This window comes from Gopherus evgoodei, chromosome 10 (assembly GCF_007399415.2).
Source record: "Gopherus evgoodei ecotype Sinaloan lineage chromosome 10, rGopEvg1_v1.p, whole genome shotgun sequence".
NCBI classification, from domain to species: domain Eukaryota; kingdom Metazoa; phylum Chordata; order Testudines; family Testudinidae; genus Gopherus; species Gopherus evgoodei.
Window position 1 is genome coordinate 26,414,335 of NC_044331.1, and position 17,433 is coordinate 26,431,767.

At 39.3% G+C, this 17,433-nt stretch overlaps 1 protein-coding gene across 15 annotated transcripts in view; it reads right to left on the reverse strand.

Annotated features, from left to right (window-relative positions):
- Positions 1-9,534: 9,534 nt before the first annotated feature.
- ZNF280D (zinc finger protein 280D) overlaps positions 9,535-17,433 on the reverse strand; it is an 81,450-nt gene continuing 73,551 nt past the window's right edge. For 5 of the 15 annotated variants that reach the window (XM_030577342.1, XM_030577338.1, XM_030577339.1 and 2 more), the window contains 2 exons: positions 17,322-17,377; positions 9,535-11,383 (listed from right to left, as the gene is read on the reverse strand). In XM_030577342.1, the coding sequence (XP_030433202.1) occupies positions 10,744-11,383; positions 17,322-17,377 (696 nt within the window). In that variant the 3' untranslated portion in view covers positions 9,535-10,743. Of the gene's footprint in view, positions 11,384-11,505; positions 11,648-17,247; positions 17,378-17,433 lie in introns of all 15 variants that reach the window. The other 10 variants (XR_004002286.1, XR_004002282.1, XR_004002284.1 and 7 more) reach the window with 7 other exon arrangements.

Here is a 17,433-nt window from a genome sequence, read left to right on the forward strand (position 1 = left end):
CAGTTTAAGAGCCACTGAGTAGAGATCGGCCGACCCTTCATGTGTTCGGCTGAGGCAATGAACAGCTGCGAGGACTTTCTGAACGGTTTTGTCTGCTCCAGGTAGCTGAGAGCTTCAGTAGATCCGTAAACCTATCTTGGTCTTGGGCCATTCAGGGACAATAAGGATGACTTGAGCTCTGTCTTGACAGATTTTCTGTAGAACCTGCTATAAATGGAATGGGAGGGAAGGCATACCTCAGGTGATCCTTCCATGATAGCAGAAGGGCATCTTCCATTGAGCCCTTGCCTAGGGCTGCTCTGGAGCAGTATAGAAGAAGTTTCTTGTTCACCTGTGAGGCAAAAAGGACCAAGGATGGCATTCTCCATTGGCAAAGGCCTCACTGAGAACCAAATTGTGAATTTCCCATTCATGGTTTGAGGGAAAATGTCTGCTGAGACTATCCACTAGGGGGTTCTGCACCCCTGCTAAGTAAGCTGCTGAAAAGATTATGTGATGGCTGATGCACCAATTCCAGAGGTTGACTGACTTTACACAAAGAGGACGGGATCTTGTTTCCCCCTGCTTGCTTACACAGAAGATACTATCATATTGCTTGATATTATTTGGACAGGTCAGGATCGGACGAGTGGGAAGAAGGCACTGCAGTCGCGATGGACCGTCCTGAGTTCTAGTAAATTGGTACAGATTCTGATCTTCCAAGGGGTCCAGATGCGTTGTGCTGTATGATTGCCCATGTGAGCTCCACAATTTGAGAGAGATGGCTGTCTCAGGAGTCAGTGTGAGGAAAGGGATCCCCACCCAAACTTCTTCTGGCTTTGTCCACCAGCGGAGAGTCCAAAACTCTGCTCGCATAGAGTGAGGTGTAATATCCCCTAGGGGAGGAATTCTTGCTATTCTGTAGCACTCCAAGATGCATCCTCAAACCCACTTGGAAATCCTCTGGAAGGAAATGGCATGTCCTCACAATCTTTCTGCTACCCCAATAAAAAGTCTTGGAGGTTTTCTAATGGGTTTGGTTCTTTGCAGGTAGAATCCCAGTGTGCACCTGACATCGAGGGAATGAAGTCTCTTGTCTTCAGAAGAAATGTGAGGTTTGGGGAAAAATACAGGTAAGCATATTGCTTGATTGATGTGGAACTCAGAAACAATCTTGGGGAGAAATCTGGGATGTAACTGATGGGAAACACTTCTCTGGGCCCAGATTGGGGTGCTTGATTTTCCCTTGGTCCTGGGTTAGGAGATCCAGAAATGGCAGGATCCTGATAAGTGGATGGACAGACATTGTTAGAAGTTCTATGAACCAGAATTGTCTGGGCCAGTAGGGTACTAAGAGAATGATGCTGGTTCAGTTACAATGTATCTTCCCTATCACATAGGGGGATGAGAGGAAAGAAATTTCTGAGGCCATCTGTCCAGGAAAGCAGGAGAGCATCACCTTCGGAGTCATGACCCCTGGCTCCCCTGGAACAATACAGGGTATGCTTCCTGTTTGTCTGGGATGCAAAGAGGTCCTGTAGTGGAGTACCCCTTTGCATAAATATCTTGGTTAGGACTGTGTGGTGAATCTCTCATTTATGATCCGCAGAGAAACTTCTGGTTAGTTTGTCTGCCAGAGAGTTGTGTAAATCCGGGAGGTACACGGCATGTATTGTGATGTGGTTCCTGGTACACCAATTCCCAAGTATGACAGCTTCCAGGCAGAAGGAATGAGATGTCACTCCTCCTTGTTTTTTATATACATCACTATGGTGATATAGTCTGACATTGTCTGTATACAGAGCAAGAGTATGAGAGGAAGGAAAGCCTTGCACAGTTCCAGTAAGTGTATGTGGAGCCTGGCCTCTCCCAGGGTCCTCGTACCCTAAGTATTGTGGTAGTCCATGTGAGCTCCTCACTCCATGAGAGAGGCAGCTGTCACAATGATGGTTCTGCATGTGGAAGGGCTGTAAAAAATCCCCACCATGATTTTGTTTGGGTTTGAGCACCAAGCAAGCGAGATGAGAGCTCTGATGGGAAGAGTCACCTTGGAGTTGATGCGGTCCCTGTTTGGTTGGTAAATGAAGTGCAGACCTTGCAGATACTGCAAATGAAGTTTGGCGAACGACATCACATAGATGCATGCAGCAATCTGGCCTAACAGAGAGAGATACCTGTGCACCGTAGTTTGTAGTCTGCATGTGATATGGAAAATCAGGTTGCTCATTGAATAAAATCTGTCTATAGGGAAGAAAGCTCTTGCAAAGACTGAGTTCAACTGGGCATCCTACAAAGTTTATTGTTCTTCTAGGTGATAAAATGGACTTTTCTTCATATATGAAAACACCAAAGGTAGCAAGAAGTTGCAAAAGAGATCCTGTTGCTGGCACGGACTTCCTGACAATATTGGCTTACCAAGAGCCAGTTGTCCAAGTACTCAAACAGCAATTGTTCTGGCATCTCATCTGGACTCCTATCACAGAGGAAACTTTCATTAATACCCTGAGTGCTGTAGCAAAGCCAACGGGGAAGACCCAAACCTGGTAGTGTTTCTGGCCAACCATGAAATGCAGAGACTTCCTGTGTGATAGGTGAAAGTACACATGGAAATATGCATCCTTCATGCGAGGGCCAAGAACCATATCCCCCCTGCTGAAGGGAGGAGATTATAGATGTCAATGTAACCATCCTGAATTTCAGTTTCCAGATAAAGATGTTGAGTTATTGAAGATCCAGGATGGGTCTCCATTCTCCAACTTTTTGCGGAATTAGGAAATACAGAAGGTAAAACCTATCTCTTGGTATTGAAGCAGGACATGCTCTCCTGCTCTTTGGTGTCAAAATGATTCTGCCTCCTGTTGAAGAATCAGTTGGTGAGAATGGTCCCCGAAGGTGGTTTGTGAGGAGGGAAGGAGAGAAACTCTATGGAGTATCCCTGATGGATAATCTCCAGAACTCAAGTGTCCATGACAAAGCCCTGTCTGGGATGATTTAGTTGGGGATTGGTCCAGCTTTGAGCAGGAGGTTTGACCAGATGACCTCCTGAGGTCCCTTCCAACCCTGATATTCTGTGATTCTATGATGATCTTGTTCCAGCTGTGGGCGTGCATGGAGGTTGTGGGAGTAGAGAGAGATGAGAAATGGGACCTCTGAATCTTCTGGCATTTGTGCAGAGGCTCAGCTGGACTCTGGTAATAGGGAGCGAGCAGAGGTGGCAGCCTTAGTTTAAATGGCTGTCTCTAGTGTTTCTCCCTGAGATCCGGAACGTAAATCTCCAGGGCCTATAGAGCAGATCTCAAGTCCTTTAGTGAATACAGGGACTCGTCTGTCTTCTAATTAAAAAGGTTGGATTCATCAAAGGGGAGGTCCTGGATGGTGTTTTGGACCTTTCTATGAAACCTTCATGACTGTAGCCATGAGTTCCTCTGCAGGACAAGTCCTGTGGCCATAGTTCTGGATGCTGTGTCTGCAGCATCTACCACAGCCTGGAAAGCCACCTTTGCCACTAAATTCCCTTCATTTAAAAAGAGAGTGGAACTGGACTCTGGCTTCCGTGGGAAACATTTCTTTAGAGTCCACAAGCCTGGAGCAGCTGTTAAAATCTTATTTCACTAACAAAGCTTGGTAGTTAGCTATTGAAAATTGCACACCCGTGGAGGAGACAACCTTCTTTCCTAAGAGCTTCAGTTTCTTTAAGCCCTTATCTGCTGGGGTGGGTTACTGGTAGTGTGACCAAGCTCTTTCTATAGTCACCTGTACCATCACCAACTTGGGACCAGGATGGGAAAACAAACAAATAAGCCAATTCCTTTGACAGGAATAAAATAACATCTCTCAGCCCTTTTAGGTGTAGAGAAACACGGTGCTGGTGTGCACCATACTGCTTTGACTGGCTCTTGTAAAGCCTTGTTAATTGGAAGGACCATCTTACTCAGTTCCTGCAGTTGCAAGATGTCTCAGAGCTGTTGAAGGTCTTGAACCTCCTCTAGTGGGATCTGTAGATCATTTGTGACCCTCTGTAACAGCTCCTGGCACTGATGGTGGTCATCCAGTGGCAAGGGCAACGAAGAAGCGACAGCATCATCTGGGGATGATGAAGAAGCGGAATGGGTTCTGGGTCTTTTTCTTCGTACACCAATAGAACTAACTGGTGAGAGGAAGAGGAGCGATAAAACTCCTGATAAGGGCCTGACATAGGGATACCATGGACCCCAATAAAGTCAGAAAGAAGGATCCACCAGTTGTGGGGGACCCCAAAGGGAATTAGTACTAGCAGACCTGACGTGGGGGGGAGGCAGTCATACCTTGCAGGATGCACAGCCCTCTCAGTTGGAGCTCCTATGACTCCATGGAGATTCTGGTGCAGCTATCTCCTCTGATTCTTAGGACTTTTCTATCAGTAGGGGCAGTGCCATTGGTACCAGCATGCTCCTCTCTGATGGCTGGAGATGGAACAGTGCCTGGGCCATTGCAATAGATTCTTCCTCCAGGGTAAAGATATCCCTCAGGAAGGCTGGGCCAGAAAGGAGTGGAGACTGTGGATAGGGAAAGAATATATCCTCTGGTATTATGCAAGTTTCTGTATGGCCCTGGGTCTGGGAATTCCAGCAAATATGCCTGAAGGACTGGTGTAGCCGAACAGTTTTTAAATGAACAAGGGAGTAACTCCAGTCTGGGGATCTTGGCAAATCAAATTCCATAAGTTCCATGCACAGCATCTCACCCAACCTAGATCAGCTCAAAGATGGAAATAATTTTTTATGGACACTCCTCTGAGGGGATCTGTCCTTGCATGCATGAGAGTGCTCTGTACTCTCATGGGGAATCCTAGAGTCCTGGGCTTTGGAGTTAAAGGCTCTACTTCAAAGCATGTGCTTGGAGGGACACTGCTGCTCGGTTGAAGCCGATGTATGGGGAGTCTCCCAGTCCTGGATCCTAGCAGGACCTCCTCTATCAGGAACTGTCGAATTCTGGGTGTAAAGGACCGACAAATATTGCACTTTGCAGAGATACGTACCTCACCCAAACAGCACAGGCACTACTAATGCTCATCACTGATGGAGAAAGAGCGAGGGCAGGAGACACAATCCTTGAATCCCAGACCTCCGGGCATAGTCCCAGAACCAGGGAGGATTTCCCCTGCCCAGGGAGAGACTACTCCTCTATACTAACTATAAACTATATTAACTACAAACTACTTAAGCGAAGATATAAAACTATTTACTAAGGCTGTCGATTAATCGGATAACTCACGCGATTAACTCAAAAAAATTAATTGCAATTAATTGCAGTTTTAATTGCACTGTTAAACAATAGACTACCAATTGAAATTAATTAAATATTTTTGGATGTTTTTCTACATTTTCAAATATATTGATTTCAATTACAAAGTATACACTGCTCTCTTTATATATTTTTTTAAATATTTGCACTGTAAAAATTATAAACAAAATAAATAGTATTTTTCTGTTCACCTCATACAACTATTGTAGTGCAATCTCTATCATGAAAATGCAACTTATAAATGTGCATTTTTTGTTACATAACTGCCCTCAAAAACAAACTATGAAAAACTTTAGAGCCTGTAAGTCCAATCAGTCATACTTCTTGTTCAGCCAATCACTAAGACAAACAAGTTTGTTCGCAGTTATGGGAGATACTGCTGACCGCTTCTTATTTACAATGTCACCAGAAACAGGCATTCGCATGGGACTTTTGTAGCCGGCATTGCAAAGTATTTACGTGCCAGATATACTAAACATTTGTATGCCCCTTCACACTTCAGCCACCATTCCAGAAGACATGCTTCCATGCTGATGAAGCTCATTAAAAAAAATGCATTAAAGTAAAATTGTGACTGAAATCTTTGAGGGAGAATTGTATGTCTCTGGCTCTGTTTTACCGGCATTCTGCCATATATTTCACGTTATAGTAGTCTTGGATGATGACTCAGCACCTATTTTTCCTTTTAAGAACACTGTCGCTGCATATCTGACAAAATGCAAAGAAGGTACCAATGTGAGATTTCTAAAGACAGCTACAGCACTCAATCCAAGGTTTAAGAATCTGAAGTGTCTTTCAAAATCTGAGAGGGATGAGATGTGGAGCATGCTTTCAGAAGTCTTAAAAGAGGAACACTCCGATGCAGAAACTACAGAATCTGAACCACCAAAAGAGAAAATCAACCTTCTGCTGGTGGCATCTGACTCAGCTGATAAAAATGAACATGCGTCGGTCCACACTGCTTTGAATTGTTATTGAACAGAACCTGTCATCAGCATGGACACATGTCCTCTGGAATGGTCGCTGAAGCATAAAGGGACATATGAATCTTTGGCGCATCTGGCATATAAATATCTTGTGACGCCGGCTGCATTAGTGCCATGCGAACAAGAAGCAAGCAGCATTATCTCCTGCAAATGTAAACAAACTTGTTTGTCTGAGCGATTGGCTGAACAAGAAATAGGATTGAATGCACTTGTAGACTCTAAAGTTTTACATTGTTTTATTTTTGAATGCAGTTTTTTTTGTACATAATTCTACATTTATAAGTTCAACTTTCATGATACAGAGATTGCATTACAGTACTTGTATTAGGTGAATTGAAAAATACTATTTATTTTATTTTTTACAGTGTAAATACTTGTAATCAAAAATAAATATAAAGTGAGCACTGTACTCTTTATATTCTATGTTGTAACTGAAATCAATATATTTGAATATGTAGAAAGGATCCAAAATATTTAAATAAATGGTATTTTATTATTGTTTAACAGTGCGATTATTCGCGACTCATTTTTTAAATAGTTTGACAGCCCTACTACTTACAAATATTTTTAACTCTACACAGTGAAGGAGGATATGATTCTGACTCAGGCCATGTAGCGGTAAGAAGGCATTGGAGAGGCATTGACCTTGTGCTCCTGACCAAGAGCACAGGGAGAGCTGCTGTGCGCATGCTGGTTAATGGACACTGCTTTGAAGAAATTCTGGACTTGGGCGTGTGATGCGCATGGGTATCCATGTGTGGAATACACATAGGGACCATCACTCCAAGAAAACTATTTGTGACAAAGTGCCAAACTTTGATTTTTATAAATTTATCAAAGTAAAGTTTAAATTTTTCTTCCTAAGAAAAAAGCATCAATCAAATATTGCGTTTTTCTATTTTCTGAAGTCCCCTTCGTCATATAACAAATTAACTCCCCAAGTCAGTATTTTTAAGTTATTGAAAAAACAACACATGCTACTACTACTGCTGGAGAAAGTTAAACTCTATGTCACTCTTTTCTTCTGATAGAAGTACTATAGTACAGTACTTGCCTTTCACATGAAGCTCTCAGGGTATCCCTCAGTTGCCCATTGACAAAAAGTGCTTTGATTGTTTTACAAGGACATGCAAATTTCTCTCTCCTCCCTCTTACCCCTCTTGGTTACTGTTCCAACGTTAAATATTTGGTTTTCCTTAGATGAGTATTATCTTCTGTACACAAATGGATTCTCCACAGGGATGGAAATACTTTGTAAGCCATATATACAATATTTTCATGTTAATATCTTTGAGTGCATATATATTTTCTCCAAATAACTCAAGCCTTTTCAATATGACAATTTTGTTTTCTCTTCTTCACATACAAGGCAGCTTTTGGATGTCGGTCATTATTTTTCCAAATTCCTGTAATTTAAATCAAACTTTTGTAGACAAATTTATCTTAAGTGCAATAATAAAAAACAAGCATGATAGGTAGCTAATTAAAGATAGTGGTATCACAATATTCCAACTAAATAAACTTTTCCAACAGCCATGTCTATCAGGGTTTCAACTGAAAGTCGTACTGTTTGCATGAAGCAGACAAAAAAAACCAAACAAACCCCCAGACAAAACGCTATTAAATTATCTGTTTGGATTGTCTGCTCATGGTTTTATATACTTCCCCACTGCCCCTTTTTTGGGATGCTCTGTTTATTTTAGGCTGTTAGTGGAAAAACTACTATCACCACCAAACACTCACCATGGGTCTGTTTTGCACAGGTCCACTGTTTCTTCAGTCTTTAACAGCAGCAGTTATAACAAGATATAACAAGTCCACAGTGTAGAGAATTGCCTTTCCCAGATATTTTATTATTAATATATATACACAGAATTACCAAACTCTCACAAACTTTATCATAAGAACATAAGAATGGCCATAATGGGTCAGACCAAAGGTCCAGCTAGCCCAGTATCCTGTCTTGTTACAGTAGCCAATGCCAGATGCCTCAGAGGGAATAAACAAAACAGGTAATCATCAAGTGATCCACCCCCTGTAGCCCATTCCCAGGTTCTGGCAAACAAAGGTTAGAGACACCATCCCTGACCATCCTGGCTAATAGCCACTGATGGACCTATCCTCCATGAATTTATCTAGTTCTTTTTTGAACCCTGTCATAGTCTTGGCCTTCACAACATCCTCTGGGAAAGAGTTCCACAGTTTGACTGTGCGTTGTGTGAAGAAATACTCCCTTAACACAAGTCTTGTAATATTTGGTGTTTTTCCTGAAGCCCCAGATATTGGAATCATCCAATTAAGTGAGGATCTCAGCTTCCATTAAAAACAAAGTTTCCAGTACTTATGGTTGAGGGAAAAAAACTTGAAAAATGTAGATCCCAAACACTCAAGAACAGGAAGGCAAGCAAAAAAAATCCAACATTTATTATTTTTCAAAATCATGATTAAGGCTCATGTTTTTTGGAGTCTAGTGCACGATTTTGGAATGCTGGAGACTGGAAATACTGTTTATATTTAAATAGCACCAAGAGAAGTCTATCATGTAAGATAACATCCTTACCTGTGAGCTGGCTGGTCTTGAGCTTTCTCAGTCACAGCAAGGCTACTCTTTCTATGGATACGTCTATACTACCCGCCGATCAATCTATCGGGGATCGATTTATTGCATTTAGTGTAGGTGCAATAAATCAATCCCTGATCGCTCTGTTGTCAACTCCTGTACTTCCACCGCAGTAAGAGGCGGAAGCAGAGTCGACAGGGGAGCAACAGCAGTCGACCCTGTGCCGTGAGGATGCGAGATAAGTCGATCTAAGATACGTTGACTTCAGCTATGCTATTCTTGTTGCTGAAGTTGTGTATTTTAGGTCAACCCGCCCCCTCTTCCCCCAGTGTAGACCAGGCCTGAGAGATTAACAAGGCCCAGGCTGCTAAACCAATATACTTATTTAAAGCCTTGCCAGTCCTGGCTAATGCTACATTGTGAAGCAAAGGAATTTCCTCACAGGGACCAGTTTGGGTACTGCTGGCCAAGCAGAGTTTCTCCTCAAACTTCAAAGTAGCAGCATATCCTGTTCCAATATGTTAAAACAGGAATAATGTGTATGTATAGGCACTTGCCCATTAAATTTCAAAACAATTAAAATATTTCTCAACTCACTAATTTTAAGATGAAATCAAACAAGAATAGATGATAGCTTTCGGAACCTGCAACTAAATGTTTAAAGAAACAAAGACTATGTACAAACAAATTAATTACCTGAAAAGTAAAATTATTCACAAAGACAAATATTGTTGCAAATATTTACTCAAAAAGGTAATATTTACAGCAGCGTTTTAATATCTATTCAAAACATTTAATATTCATTAAAAACAAAACTGGAAGAGTCAAATGCATATTGTAAAGGATTCAAATGGTGCATTTCAATGAAGTTTTGTTAATATTTCAAAGCAAGCTACTGTTAATCATATTATGCATTCCTATACCTAGCTGCTAGCTACATAGCAAAAAAAATAAAACAAAAAACCTGCTGCAAAATCATTTCAGCAGCCATCTTGTATATAAGTTAGACTACAAAAACTCCTGAAATCAAATTATACATCTCTGCTTTATATGCCCTTGAGTCTTTTTTGTAATAGTTAGCAAGCAGCAGCTGCAAAATGGCAGAATACATGCCTCTCTGTTTCCAGTTCATTTTTTAAAAACAGTTTCTGCATTAAACCGTACTTTGGTTTCACTTGAAGACCATTCATATGGGTCTATCACTAATAAAAAAATCATTAAAACAACTGTAATGGCCTAACAGCTACAATACTTTGAGCAGTATTGCCCTACTTTATACAACTAGTACGTCAGGTAAATCTGCACAGCTTGCACACTGAGAAATCTCACATATATGTATTTATAATGTAATTTCCACTTTCACTGAAAGTTTAAGGTAAGTTTAAAACCTCGCAAGATTACACCTGTACAGAGGTGCATAGATTCATTTAGTTCTGTTTTCATGCTTTGACAGACAGGAATGTGACATCAAATCCAAAGTAGGTTTCTATTTATCCAAACTGTCAATAGGTGAATGCACCATTGTTGTGAGCATGCTCTATTTCAGCAGTTGGTTTACTTAATCCTCGTGATTCTAAGATTTCCACATGGTGACGATCTTCACACACAACAATAATCTCAATCTTTTGACTTGGGTACCAAACCACTTTACTGTAGGCAACATCACTGTGAAAATGATTTTTTTTTTCCATTTTCAAGTGCCAGACTAGTAAAACATATCCTCTTACTATCTCTTGGAGATATATGCCAATGTGCTATTCTTTGTAATATTTTGTTACTAAACTGCTTCCTTCATATATAACATCTACCCTTTCATTTTTCTATCTTAATACTCTCAGTCGGCATCAATAAGCATACCCATCAGGAATGGTCCATGGTGTTCTTACCATCATTTATACAGCATACTACTTTATAATGAATGAAGTTAGTTTAATTTCAGCTTGCTTCATTCTCATCTGTCTGGTTTACAGTTGTCTCCATTCTGCTAGGACTGCTTCCTTTAGGAATGTCATCTGTTTGTTCAGAAACTAGTTCAGCTTTCTTTGATGAAGGTGCAACATTACCTTTTTGAAGGATCTCAGTAGCTTCATGCTCAAGTACCTCTGATGGAGTCAAAGGCTCCAAATGAATACTGCCTTGCTCGCTAATGTCAGAACTAACAGATTCAGGTTCATCTCTTTTTCTCAAAAACTGCTCAAAACTAACATCTTCACCCAATGTCAGTTTTAAGTCCTTTGTGTTCAAAGTTGCAAGCCTAGTTTCATCCAAGCTACCTTCTTTAGTCTGGTCATTCAAGATAGCATTCTCTGAACTTTGGCAAATTTTCAATTCAGTTTCATTACAAATATGTTTTTTTTGTTTGTCCTCTTTGACTTGATCATTATTATCTGAAACACAACATACTGCTGTCTCACATGATGAGTTTCTTGAATAGTTGTCCTGGAGTACTAGATTGGAGTCATTTTCCACATTTGATGATGTACTTTCTTCACCCTTTTCAACTGATGACCCATTGTTAGTTGGATTTCCATTGCATTCTTTTTTTGTTTCCTCTGAAGAGTTATTTGCTTGTCTGCTGGGAAAAAAATATCCACTTATTTTTCAGCCATCATAACAAATGTTTTAACATAAAATTCTACTCTGCAAAGTGACTAAAAATGTCACTGTAGAGTTCCATACTTGTCATCTCTTACTGACCTTCATATCAAGTAGAAAGTGCCCCCACAACTGCTAGCCCTGCAAACTCTGTCTTGGATCTAACAGCTGAGTTCTTTCCTTCCTTCAAATCATCGCCAGTAATAAAGATCTTTCAGGCCAAATCAGGCCCTTATAGCTATACCTGTGCAACACAACGGTTTTTCAAATTATACTCTCAGTGACACCTATTATCACATTATCTAAACTGGACTGAGGCAGGTATAACTGATTGGAATTTAGTAAATAATTCTGTAGATGATGCAAAAGAAATAGAATCCAGTTCACTCCATCTTAGTCTGATTGGCTCTGCAGTGTTAATAGAAATACAAAGCAATAAAAACTTGTTTTTGTCATTAAAGTGAGCTGCTTTGAATCTGAATTCACACAGGGAGCAGACTACTGAGCAGAAAAGGTGGCATTTTACATCACTTTTCACAGTAAAACTATATTTTGAATTAAAAGAAAGGAACTGAATTATCTAAGCCAAGTCAACGAAAACCTTTCCATATAAGTCTGTTTAGCTATTTATGCTAAAGGGACAATATTGGAACAAGAATAAATGGATATAAACTGGTCACAAACTAATTCAGGATGGAAATTAGCAGACGGTTTCTAACCATCAGATGTTCTGGAACAGCCTACAATAGGAAAGTGGGGGCAAGCAACTTAATTAGTTTTGAGAGAACTGGACAAATTTATAAGTGCTATTGTGTAAAAGGTTTGCTTGTGATGAGGAAAGACTGGGGGTGGGGCAGGGCTCAACACTTGCAGGGTTCACTTCTGGTTTACGTGTTATGTTCCTAAAAAGTTCATGCTTCAGGGTTTCAGCCAGCCACCAGCAGGGGTCATGAAGGTATTCCCTCTCAAAGTATTCTGGGACGTTTTTTTTTTTCCTATCTCCATCCTCTGAAGCATCAGGAATGGCTGCCACAGGAAACAGAACATTGGGTGAGGTGGGCCTGGGTTTTAAGGTGGCACCAAGCATTATCCTTGTCTGGTGCTTGGATAGCTGATTCTTGCTCAGGTGCTCAGGGTCTAACTGATCACCATACACAGGGCTGGGATGGAATTTCCTGCCCAAGTCAGATCGGCAATGATCTTGGATTTTTTTCACCTTCCTCTGCAGAGTGAAAGTGTGGGTAACTTACCATTTAATCACTTCCCTGCCATTGCAGGGGCCTCAACCATTGGTGCACCTTGGTCACCCCTATTCTCTGCCTCAGGCACATAATATTTTAGTCTCTTATGGGTCTCATTTAGTTTGAGCTCATTTCCATTGTTGGTTTTAATGTGTAAGTGGTAGGTGGCGGTGGTGGCCTGTACACAGGAGGATAGAACAGATGACCTAGTAGTCCCTTCTGCCCTTAAAACTCTATGACTCCATAATAAAATCCAAGCCATAACATAGATAAGGTTTATATATGAAGCTGATATTGGCTGCACCTTGTATTACTGTATCTTTTTTAAAAATCAGATGCACTACTCTAAAATAGCCAGGGAAATCAATATTCCCCAAATAAAAACTCAGTTACATACTTAGAACTCAACACGTATATACAAAACCCTCAAATACTCAGAGAAGATCAGATTTTTTTTTTAGTCAAATCCCTAAATTTATCTGCTCATATTTTTGGTTCTGATAGTTGATGATTCAAGTAGGACCCAGTTCTGAACGTTGCTTCCCATTTGTTATAGGAACACCAACATCCATCATATACTTGCACTGAGGGAATTCTGGTCTCCATTCAGAGATTTATTTTGCTGAAAAGGTTTTACTTAATTCCTAGCACCCCCAAAAGAAAACTAAAATCTGAAAAAAGCCCAGACTGCCAACAACTCTGAATGTGATGGACAGATTAAAAAGGAAGATGAAGGAACTACAGTTAGACTATTTTCAAGTTTAATTGGTATTTTAAAAGGCTACCATTACTCCCAATTTAGCTTTTAAAAATCTAAAACTTAAATTGAAAACAATCCATAAACTCTGATATACAGCCCAGAGATGTGTGAGGGAGAATAAGAGGGATTTTTGAGGGATGGTGGGTGAGGAAGGGATTCTGATAAAAAGCTGAAGCATTATTCTAGCCCAAATATTATTTATTACAAAACTGAGAAGTTGCTCTGCTTTCAAGTTTTACTTTCACTTAAGAAGCTACACCAGGAATATTTATTAAAAAAACAAAAGCAAAGTGAACTTTCTTGTGCAGGATATAAAACTGATAAGAATTCAGCAACCAATGATATTTATCCTGACACTAGAAACAGCAGAGCCAGTTGTAATGTAAGCATCCTAGCACTGCCACACCAATTTGTTTCACTCATACTCTGGAGGGATTCATTCAGAAACTGCCCATTAAAACCCTTCCTCCACTGAGATTGCCAACAAAGGTTAAATTTATATTTCATTTTTATAAAATGCACTGTAACATGTCTAAACCTCTACATAAAAAATGTAACATACAATTTTTGCTTATTGTTTAAGAGACTTCAAGGAAAGGACCTTCTCCCAAAACAAATAAATTCCTACCCTACCCCAGCTCTTCCAGGAAAGATCTGAGAAAAGTGGTTTGCATGAGCTAGTGGATGCAACATGTTCCAGAGTTAAGGACTCTACATTCAGAATACCATATCATCTGTGTCTTGATGCTTAAAATCTAGGGTTTCTTAGCATGATTGTGCCAGTTGACCTTGACCACACTGCTGGAACAAGAAAAGAAAGACTGTCTCTCAGATAATCAAGATTTAAGTCATGTACAGGTTCACAGATTGAAGTTAATGCCTATAATTGTATTCACAAGTTAAATGAAAGCTATGACAGTTCCTGGAGAAATGGTGTAATATATTTGCTATAGCTAATACTGCCTAACAAGCTAGCACACTCACTCTGGACCAGCTGTAGCTACAAAGTGACGAAAAAAGATACTCCATACTGATCCACCTAGGATTCCAAGAGCACGCAGGAGTATGAAAACAGGTCCAAAGTGAGAACCTCTTAAAATGTGAATATACCCTCAATAAAATGGGAAAGACCCATCACCCCAAGCTCTCAAAATCTCACATATCCCTCGAGCATCAAATTCTCCACCTTTTCCAGACTGAACCCCTATGAATTTGCTTTGATCCAAGCTCAATTTTGGCTAGGCACTGGAAAGCAGCCTATGCATCATTTGATACTGATGAAGAAATAGATAAAGCTGTGTGCGATCACCACACTGACTAATTTATATATCCTACCACTAGTTTATTTATACATGTTGAACTGAAAGGTGTAAGATTAACAATAATCTTGCAAATTCACTCAAAAAGACCTCTTGCAGCAAAAGAATTTAGTTACTCAAAACAAATGGTGATCTCTCAAATAAAAAGACATACAATGCCTCTAAAGCAATACCATCTACCTTGACCAAGCATTGCAGATGAGTCAACAAAACCTAGCAGTTTGTGACAAATTAGGACATTGAGTCAAAAATATTATTTGGTATTGAGAAATAAATATGAAAAATAGTTAGTAAGGCTGTGGCTGAAAAAGAATAGCTTTCTGTCTGATACTTCAGGGAATGAAACACCAATACTCCTGTGAAATATTTCTGTATGCTAACTATTTTGACAAATGTGCATGTAAAGAAACAGCTAACTGTAGATGTGAGGAAAAAAGAGGAAAAACTGCAATTTTCCAGAGAGAAGGAAGGTTTTGAGTAAATACAGTTAGTCAGCTGGCTACCCTACAAGGAAAACAAGTATTCACTTCCTGGAGTTGTATGCTTGCATAACCCTTCGTGTCAAGATGAGAATACCAAGAATGCACTATAGTAATGAGCAAGTTGACACATGGCCCTAAAGTAGCCAGTTTTGACAGTAAGAGGAATCCAAAATCAGGGGCTAACCTAAGACATAAGTTAAAGAGCCACTGAGAGGATAAGACTAATAGCTTAGAGAAACAGAGTTACAGAACTCTAGAAATTTGAAGTGTTGTTGTTTTTAAATCTCTCTTGTAATTTTAAGGATTTGGGTCTCGCTTGGGGATACTAGAGAAGCAACTCTACATATACTTGCTTTTTGAAACATTTAAGAGTTCATTTGATCTTCTCTTTGTTTTATTTAGAACATTTTGGGATTTTTCATTTTCTGGGAAAATTTTTATAGTCTGTCCCAAGGAAAAGGTAAACCACCCTCTTGTTTGAGAGAAGAGATATAACAAGGGAATGGGTTTTATGGTCATGCTTGAGTTCTCACTCAAAAGCCTGACTATGGAGCCACGTTAAAACTTTGGCTGAATTGTGAAACATGGGAAAAAATAGACCATTGATGAGTCTGAGAAAGCAAGGTGACTTGAGCAATGGTATCAAGGGCTGCTGATGAAACTAAAAAGGATCAGTATGGACTCCTGACAACTGCCAATCGCCAGGAGGATATTGTCAACAAACAAAACTAGTCAATGCTATGTTATATCTTGGCTGAAAATCAAACAGAGATAAACAAAATTTGGAGAATTAAAAAAACTGATACCAGAGGTACCTTGCCCTAGTTTTCTATATTTTAAAAAAAATACAATCATAGTGGTAGTTTTCATCAAGTTGAGATCTGCGCACTAGGAACTAGATGGAGACAACCAACTCATTTCCTCTAGGCCACTGAACTATTTTCAAATTTGATTAGATGTGTCATTACAAAGCAGAAATTTGCAACAAATACAGATGGGGAGGCAGGGAGAAGCTAGTAAATATGATACACAATTGTCTAATGTACCAAGATTAGAATGATTTACTACTGCCCTGGCATGGATTTGAACCAGTGATCTAGCAAAGGAGAGGCTTTGTAGACATTGCTATACCTGAGCCACCCAGCTCCCATTATTAAGCAAGCATTTTAAGTGAAAGAAAAATTTCAGAGGATCAGACATACCTCAGAAGTGGTCTTTGGTATGACCAGAGGAGGGAGAAGCAAGGGAGAACATTTTATGTATAGAAAAGTAACTGTCAGGCTTTTGTATTAAAGCTTACAGTACATACAGTCTTTAAAAAAAAAGAAATTACAAATGTGTACAAATGTAGAATAATATAATTACGGTAGAAATTTGTGGCAAACAACTTTTAAGGACTACTTCAGGACCATGGTTTTGTAAATTAATAACTGCAATAGGCTACTTCAGGATAATTTTGGTGTAATAATTCACATTTTGTACAAATGAACTGTTCCAACAACTTTTTGCCCAGAACAAAATGTACACTATTTCACAGCTCATGCCAAGTTTTACTGATTCACAGATTTTTATTTAACCAGTCTGAATTAATATTAGCAACGTGTATGTATTGCTGTATGTTACAATTACCCAACAAGATCACATATGCATCTTTTCACAAGTGTGAAAATATGATTTTAAAAAGCCATACTGATATTTTTAAAAACATTTATTATTTAATTACAGTGCATGTTCCCCAATTTTACCCCTCTACTTTTCCCCCTAAAAATACCCTTACTATTCAGATTTATTAATATAATAAATAATCCTTCTTTTCAGTATTTTGTACGTCTTTTGGTGGAATTATTTTCTGAATGTTGACTATATGTTTACAAATATTAAGGCTTTAAAATTTGTAACAAATATGCAAATTTTGGAGCCTGAGAGCCCAAATTCCACCTCTTGTTGAGTAAATATACAACATCTGCTATTTAAAAATCACTTTCTACCATAAAAAAATTAACAGTATGCAAATACTAGTTAAAATATTTTCTCCCAATTACCTGAGAAATAACACAGCACACGTGTTATTTTATGTACTTGAATTTCAAGAGATGCAGCTGTTCCTTATATTTACCTTTCAAAAGTCGATGTTTCTGTTTTTTCTTCAGGCAAACTAGGTCTTGAATTTTGCTGTAATAATTAATGATATTTTTTAATTTTACATCCATGACGAACAAATTATACTA